Source organism: Oncorhynchus mykiss, chromosome 2, assembly GCF_057628025.1.
Source record: "Oncorhynchus mykiss isolate SJ-2025 chromosome 2, ASM5762802v1, whole genome shotgun sequence".
NCBI lineage: Eukaryota > Metazoa > Chordata > Actinopteri > Salmoniformes > Salmonidae > Oncorhynchus > Oncorhynchus mykiss.
The window spans coordinates 29,823,628-29,832,500 of NC_143023.1; the positions used below are offsets into that span (position 1 = coordinate 29,823,628).

Consider the following 8,873-nt stretch of genomic DNA (forward strand, 5'->3'; position numbering starts at 1 on the left):
GCCCCCCTTCCGTCACACACACAACCATACATCCACACACACACAACCATACATCCACACAACTCCCTCTTTAGTCCTATGAGGTGGCATTTGGCTAGCGTAGCCACAGGCAGAGCGAACCATTTGGAGCCATGCAGAGATATAGCAGCGTGCCAACAGTGACACACTAGCACACAGAGAGGGACACAGTGAGACTTTAGCCCTGCCACATGCCTACAGAGGATGGGCCAATCCATTAAACATGGTGTGTGTGTGTGTGTGTGTGTGTGTGTGTGTGTGTGTGTGTGTGTGTGTGTGTGTGTGTGTGTGTGTGTGTGTGTGTGTGTGTGTGTGTGTGTGTGTGTGTGTGTGTGTGTGTGTGTGTATGTGCTCCCCTTCTCTGGGGCAGGACTAGTCCATGGTACCAGAAGAGACGCTTCAGAGGGCTGGGGAGGGAAACAGATGGTAGGGTTTGGGGATGAGCTACGGCAGGTTCTCTCTCATCCCTCTTTTTCTCTCATCCCTCTACAAAAATACATATTGAAGAAATGAATAAATGATGAAAGAAAATACATGCAAATTAAATGTAATGCCAATTACATAATATAATAATAATGACTGTATGAATATTTGTTTTACAAATCTTTCTCTCTTCTCTCTCTCTTTCTTTCTTTCTTTCTTTCTTTCTTTCTTTCTTTCTTTCTTTCTTTCTTTCTTTCTTTCTTTCTTTCTGTCTGCAGCTATAAGACGTTCTTGTCGGAGGACGCTGGTCCTGACACTCTGGTGGCCATTGTCCACGCCAATGACCCTGATGGAGACGGGGTCTCTTACGCCATCACTGGCGGCAACGAGGACAGTAACTTTCAGCTGGACAACCAGAAGGGTGCGTAGAGTTGACAGTGTTGTGTTTCAAAGGGTTTGTTTAAGAGTGGGTGCAAGGGCTTGTATGGAGAAGGACTGGAGAAGGTATTACATAGTGGTTCTATAGTAAGACATTCAGACACACATGAAAACACAGGCAGACAAACGGACAGTCATATGCATGTATGGAGATTAACAGACATTCTTAAACCTTAACGCATAAATGCAGATGAACTCTAACATGTGCATACACTAATTCAGAAGGAGAAAAAACAAGAATACGCCTGGACACACACACACACACGCACATACACACACACACACACATACTTGTTATTCAGATTAGCTTGTGTTGCTGTGGTAACTTCAATTGGGGATCAAGCTCAATGCTAGGCCAGCGGGAACCCAAATCTCTAACAAGAACCCCCTCTTCTCTCACACACACACTTCATAGTCATACTCTCCCAGCACAGCCCCTTTTATTTTCCTGTTCATCTCTGTTTGTCTTTGTGGACTCCATGTAAATAGATGTTTTGAGTTCGTCTCCTTTTTTTGTGTGTGTGTGTGTGCATGTGTTTGTACGTGTATATGTGTTTGTATGTGTTTGTATATAAGTCTCTCAGTCTCTCTGTGTACTGGCTTTCACACTTTCTTCACAGTCGAGTCTCTCTACGTCTGCGTTGGCAATCTCCCGGTTATCGTTTGTTTACAAGAGCCCTCTCTCGCCTCCGAGGTGGAAACACTGACTAATGCTTAAGCCCCCTGCCTTCCTTATCACCAGCCCCGCACTGCACTGCCTCTCCACCACACAGCCTATTACGGCCACACACACACACACACACACACACACACACACACACACACACACACACACACACACACACACAAAGATGTCCTTTGGCTTTTTCCACTGTTACCGAGGGGAAAAGTTGTCACTTCAAAGACTTAAGCTGCATTTTCATGTATATTTCTCTCGGTACTTTGGTAGACATAGTTACTTATTTATTTGTGAGGAATCTGCATTGGAGAAATGTGTCAAAAGATGTAGGGTCCTAAAGGGGATTGTTGTAGGGGATTGTAAAGGGTGGGGGCTTGGGGTAAAATATTTCCCCCCTTTGTAGTTAAAGCTACATTTTGAGTGTTGGTTTGATTATTTGTGTGCGTGTAGTAGGTTTGTCTGTTTGACAAGACTGCAATGTGTGCTCTAGTAACAAAGATGGCTGCCATTATCTCTCTCTCTAGGCATCATCAAACTGCGCCGGAGCCCCCCTCCTATCCTGCGTGGCCCCCAGTACATCCTCAACATTACCGCCACTGATGACAACGCGGCAGACGGACCCTATCCCCTCAGTAACTCCGCCCAGGTCATAGTGGGCATCAACGACATCAACAACAACAAGCCTGTCTTTGAAGAGGTGAGGGAAGGGGGGCATTGGACACATTATGGGTGTGTGTGAAGCCTGTGTGCTGTCGAAAAATACATGAGCGATGAGGTATATAAAGTTGCAGTGGAGATGAAATCAAAAGAGAGAGGGGCAAAGAGCGAGAAAGACTGATAGCGATAAGGAGAGAGAGAGAGAGTTACATAGTGACTGAGGGAGGAGAGGCAGAGGTCCACAGCACTAGGGATGAGAGAGATGACAGAAAGAGAGAGAGGAACATAGTGACTGAGGGAGGAGAGGCAGAGGTCCACAGCACTAGGGATGAGAGAGATGACAGAAAGAGAGAGAGGAACATAGTGACTGAGGGAGGAGAGGCAGAGGTCCACAGCACTAGGGATGAGAGATGACAGAAAGAGAGAGAGGAACATGCCAGGTTGCAAGTTCAAAGTAGAGACAGCTGGTGTTCTCCTGTGGGGCAGAACTCCACTCCACTGCAGTCCTGAATACTCCAGGGTCAGACCAGAATCCCCTCTTAGCATAGCTCAGATCAGCTCAGCACGGTTCGTCCCCAAAGATGAATATTTCAGCAGGGACTTGCCCACAGGGTCAGTGGGTTCCTACACGGGAGGAGTGCTAAGTGTGCAAAATCTGGCAACCCATTAGATTTGGCAACTCCTTGCGCCCCACGTCATGCGTGTTAACTAGTCTTATCGTGATGGATGTTGAATGCTGGCTGGGGTAGTCACAGTCCATCTGTGCTGGTTGACCAGTGTGTCGGCTACTGGTCATTTTTAATTGGGACTTACTTTTACAACTGACAAATGCAGCATCAATGCCATAAGTGCTGTGTGAACTCTGCCCCCTCAGTGCCATAACTACAGTGTCAACACCGGTGTCCTGGAGAACCAGCCCCCTGGGACATTTGTCCTCCGCGTTCACGCCCTCGACGCAGACATGGGGGTCAACGGAGAGGTCAAATACGGGATCATGCACCGAGACGGGACATCATCCGGCTTCATCATCAACCCTGACACAGGTTAGGGTACAGACTACAGTCAAACTGTATCAGAACATCTCTAATTCATTGCTGTGGAATGGCTGACTGTATGTATCTAGAGGACATCAGTAACATTGGGTAAAATGCATTGTGTGTGTGTGTGTGTGTGTGTGTGTGTGTGTGTGTGTGTGTGTGTGTGTGTGTGTGTGTGTGTGTGTGTGTGTGTGTGTGTGTGTGTGTGTGTGTGTGTGTGTGTGCCTCCAGGTGTGATTAGCACCACAGTGAGTTTTGACCGCGAGCGCCAGAGAGAGTACTCCCTGTCTGTCACGGCGACAGACCTGGCCCAGGAGCCCCTCATCGGCATCTGCCAGATCACCATCCTCATCGCCGACCAGAACGACAACGACCCCAAGTTTGAGAACAGCCGCTACCAGTGTAAGGGTCACCTCTGTCACTCCTCCGTCACCTCTGTCACACCTTGGGTCATCTCCGTCACACTCATCATTTCACCTCTGTCCTTCTCCTGTTTGGTTCAGACAATTTCATTATCAAATGTGCCTGTTGGTCTTGCCTTGTCCAATACATTAAGTATCAAGGTATTATAAAGGTATTATCTTGGCTGCTGTCTTTTAATCCCCCTATACCAAATAGGGTTGTTTAGTGTTGAGTGTTGCTTAGGGCAACCAGTGTTCTCTCTCAGGGTTGCCCTGCCATAGACACAAAGGGACTGTCCCCTTATCCAAGCTTCCCTCTCCCCTCCTCCACACCCCTCCAACAAGTTCTTACTAAGCCCTTTGCTCGATATTCCACCAGGAATTCAAATGTTATTCCATTCTAAAACGCAACAGAGGAAATGAGTTCAACCCATTCCCCCATAAAATCCTATTTAAGGCCCGGGTACCAGGGATTTGTCCGTTCATGTGAGAGTTCCCTCCCTCACCTTGTTGTGCCAAGTGTAGTTTAAGGTCAAAGGTCAAGTCAAAACTGTGCTTGCTCAGCAATGTCCAACAGCTCAAGGACCCAATGTCCTCTTATCCCAGTCCAAAGGCACTGGTTTGTGGCTTCTGTGTTATGTCTTAACAGTTTTCAAGGTAAATAAATATTGTGAAAGGTAAGACTTAGCAGCCCCCCTGAAGTCCCAATAAACCATATGCTGATGTATATATTAAATCACAAGTAATCCTGGAAAGCTTTTAAGACTGATGAAAACGTTGACGCCTCCCTGCTCTCCGGAGTCCGTGTTTGTTTACCATGTGTGCAAATATGTGTGTTGATAAGCCCCATGTCAGAATCCCTTTTATCACATTAGAACAAGACTGTTGGAGTGGCTTATTAACTATTTAACAGGGAGAAGGAAATGTTTCTAGGACACACGCATTTATTTCGGGTCTCTGTGACTGAAATGCGTTGATTTCAGCCGGAAATTGCCACCACCGCTGCTGTTGTTATTGCTCTTGTTGATGTTGTTTGTTGTCGGCGGCGATGTTGAAGTGTTAACCCTTCGTGTGGCAGACTTCCTGCGCGAGGACACGCCGGTGGGGACTAGCTTCCTGCGAGCAGCGGCACACGATGATGACCAGGGGAGTAATGCCGCTATCGCCTACTCTCTGTCCCGTCAGCAGCCGGCCTACCTGCACATCAACCCCAGCACAGGCTGGGTGTACGTCAACCACCCCATCTCACAGGTGTGTGTTTGTGTGTTGTGTGTGTGTGTGTTTGTGTGTTGTGTGTTTGGTGTGCGTGTGTGTGTACCTCTTCTCTATGCACTGCAGGGGAATCCTCTACCCGCTGGTCCAGTACAGGTGTTTTTACAGCCTCCTGCACTCCCCTGTGTGTGTGTGTGTGTGTGTGTGTGTGTGTGTGTGTGTGTGTGTGTGTGTGTGTGTGTGTGTGTGTGTGTGTGTGTGTGTGTGTGTGTGTGTGTGTGTGTGTGTGTGTGTGTGTGTGTGTACAGCACCACCCTGTGCTCCCTCCCAGTGTGTGTGTGTACACTGCGCACCGATCCTTCCCACTGGCCTGATATCATCCACTGAGACTGCTGCACACTCTTCCTACCTCCCTCTGTGGATGCATATTAAACATGGCACGGTCTGGAATAACAACAATGCCCCTGTCTCTCTATATGTGTATATATAGCACTATGTATCTTACCCACAGCCTGAGGAAGCATTGTATTCACACATGCATAAATATATTTACGTGTGTCTGTGTGGATGCGTGGGTGCGTTCGTGCACGTTTATTTCCGACATTTGGCTGTCTCCCTCCAGGCAGAGGGGAGTTGACACCGTGCAGAAACGTTTTATTTGTAGGGGTTTGTCGGCTCTGAGCTCTCTTTCTATTGTTTCGCTGTCTTCCTCATCGCTCTCGTGCACTCTATCTCATTCTCCAAGTCTTCTGTTTCCTGGTCTCTCTCGCTGTATTCTCTTCATGTATTCTTGTTTTTGGTGTGGTTTGTCATTATAGTTTGCTAGCTTGATTGTTTGTCAGTATTCACAGCTTATCATACTGTATGTAGCCCTACAACTGTTCAATGTAGGCCATTGTTTAAAAGTGAATATCCTCTGTAAGATTTTACAGTCCCGTTTGGGAGTGCAGAGGTACAGTTGAAGTCGGAAATTTACATACACCTTAGCCAAATACATTTAAACTCAGTTTTTCACAATTTCTGACATTTAATCCTAGTAAAAATTCCCTGTTTTAGACCAGTTATTTTAAGAATGTGAAATGTCAGAATAATAGTCGAGAGAATTATTTATTTCAGCTTTTATTTCTTTCATCACATTCCCAGTGGGTCAGAAGTTTACATACACTCAATTAGTATTTGGTAGCATTGCCTTTAAATTGTTTAACTTGTGTCAAACGTTTCGGGTAGCCTTCCACAAGCTTCCCACAATAAGTTTGATTAATTTTGGCCCATTCCTCCTGACAGAGCTGGTGTAAATGAGTTAGGTTTGTAGGCCTCCTTGCTCGCACACGCTTTTTCAGTTCTGCCCACAAATGTTCTATAGGATTGAGGTCAGGGCTTTGTGATGGCCACTCCAATACCTTGACTTTGTTGTCCTTAAGCCATTTTGCCACAACTTTGGAAGCATGCTTGGGGTCATTGTCCATTTGGAAGACCCATTTGTGACCAAGCTTTAACTTCCTGACTGATGTCTTGAGATGTTGCTTCAATATATCCACATAATTTTCCTACCTGATGAAGCCATCTATTTTGTGAAGTACACCAGTCCCTCCTGCAGCAAAGCACCCTCACAACATGATGCTGCCACCCCATGCTTCACGGTTGGAATGGTGTTCTTCGGCTTGCAAGCATCCCCCTTTTTCCTCCAAACATAACGATGGTCATTATGACCAAACAGTTCTATTTTTGTTTTATCAGACCAGAGGACATTTCTCCAAAAAGTACGATCTTTGTCCCCATGTGCAGTTGCAAACCGTAGTCTGGCTTTTTTATGACGGTTTTGGAGTAGTGGCTTCTTCCTTGCTGAGTGGCCTTTCAGGTTATGTCGATATAGGACTCGTTTTAATGTGGATGTAGATACTTTTGTACCTGTTTCCTCCAGCATCTTCCCAAGGTCCTTTGCTGTTTTTCTGGGATTGATTTGCACTTTTCGCACCAAAGTACGTTCATATCTAGGAGACAGAACACATCTCCTTCCTGAGCGGTATGACGGCTGCGTGGTCCCATGGTGTTTATACCTGCATACTATAGTATGTACAGATGAACGTACCTTCAGGCATTTGGAAAATGCTCCCAAGGATGAACCAGACTTGTGGAGGTCTACAATAGTTTTTTTGAGGTCTTGGCCAATTTCTTTTGATTTTCCCATGATGTCAAGCAAATGGGCACTGAGTTTGAAAGTAGGCCTTGAAATTCATCCACAGGTACACCTCCAATTGACTCAAATGATGTCAGTCAGCCTATCAGAAGCTTTTAAAGCCATGACATCATTTTCTGGAATTTTTCAAGCTGTTTAAAGGCAAAGTCAACTTAGTGTATGTAAACTTCTGACCCATTGGAATTGTGATACTGCGAATTATAAATGAAATAATCTGTCTGTAAACAACTTTTGGAAAAATTACAAGTAAATGTCCTAACCAACTTGCCAAAACTATAGTTGGTTAACAAGACATTTGTGGAGTGGTTGAAAAGCGAGTTTTAATGACTCCAACCTAAGTGTATGTAAACTTCCCACTTCAACTGTATGTATGGAATCAATAGTATCTCTGGTGAATTTGGAAATAAGATTGATATCAACAGTCATATATGTCGGGTAGAGCTATGTTGCCATTGTAGATCTTACGTTGTTAGAATCTCTCCCTCTCTCTCTCTCTCTCTCTCTCTCTCTCTCTCTCCCTCCATCCCTCCCCCATTCTGCCACAGCTGAGAAGGAGAAAGGGAGAGGGGGGAGAGGGTAAGAAAGAGGGAGGAAGGTGGGATGCTTGAGGTTAGGTTCTAGGTGACCCGTACCAACTAGTGGAATATATCATAGAAAAGCCCCATCTCTTTGTTCTCCAAGTCCAACCACCTCCCAAAGTCAAATCAAGATGTGGAGCGAATGGCCCCATCTTTACCCTGTCACACAATGGACTTGTGAATTCTCCCAGTTAATATCCCATATAAATAATGTTGAATATTCCTCCACTTTAAATGTCAGCCCTTTCTCTCATCGCACTCTTCTCCTTAGCAAGGATCTGTTTAACCAAGCTTTCACACTCCCCTTGCAGAGAATCATTTATCTGAATACCGTCATGTCAGTTGGAATGTCTCCTCTCTCATTGCTCTCTTTCTCTCTCTCTCTCCCTCCCTGTCTCTCTCCCTCTCTCTGTTTCTCGTTCTGTATCTCTCGCGTGACGTAAGGATGAACGACATCAGAGCAGTCTTCTGTAGACAGTAGGAAGGTTGTGGTTTAGAGGAGGAGGTCACTGGAAGGTCATGACACGGACAAAGTGGATAAGGTTGTAAATATGATGCATCTGATCTGTTACTTAGTGGATTGGAACAAACTAATGTAGACAGAGATAAAGACCTTCCAAGGGGGTGGGGGGGTCAACCATGGGTTTTGTTCAGCTCCATATGCTTTCCATGTCTAACCTCCGTGTCGCCCCTCCTTCCTCTCTTCTATTTGTCGTCAGACGTCGAGGATCAGCCAGCAGATCGTGGCCACAGACGGGGGCAACAGGAGCAGCTCTGTGGAGCTGACCGTCATCATCACCAACGTACACAACCAGCCGCCCCAGTGGGGGCAGCTAGAGTACTGGGTCACCGTCCCCGAGAACACAGTTCGCGACGCCAAGATAGTGGTGAGTGGACCTCATAGTGACCTGTTCCTTAACCAGGAGAGATGGTGACACTATGATATAAGGTCAACCATAACTATACATAGGTTTCTGGTAGTTGTGGTTGTGGTAGAGATGGTTCAATGCTCTACCAACTGCAACTTGGGGGAATGCTCCAAAATGACAGCCTAATCTCTTTCCAACTGACCAAGATAATAAAGACCCCCCAAAAGGAGTTCCCCAGCAGCAGCTTGCCAATATAGTGGGGGCTAGGCTACTATTAGTGCCTCCAGACAGACTGGCATCAACATCTCTAGGACCTTGCTCCCTGTCGGAGGGGAAAGTGGTTCTTCTGAGACTATTCCCATCC

The 8,873-nt window shown here is 46.1% G+C and overlaps 1 protein-coding gene across 1 annotated transcript in view; it reads left to right on the top strand.

The window, feature by feature from the left end:
• The window catches only part of LOC110534670 (neural-cadherin), a 129,064-nt gene that overhangs the window by 86,265 nt on the left and 33,926 nt on the right, over positions 1-8,873 (top strand). The window contains exons 7-12 of the mRNA XM_036945505.2: positions 720-862; positions 2,083-2,255; positions 3,090-3,258; positions 3,484-3,654; positions 4,732-4,904; positions 8,360-8,527. Of these exons, the coding sequence (XP_036801400.1) occupies positions 720-862; positions 2,083-2,255; positions 3,090-3,258; positions 3,484-3,654; positions 4,732-4,904; positions 8,360-8,527 (997 nt within the window). The remainder of the gene's footprint in view (positions 1-719; positions 863-2,082; positions 2,256-3,089; positions 3,259-3,483; positions 3,655-4,731; positions 4,905-8,359; positions 8,528-8,873) is intronic.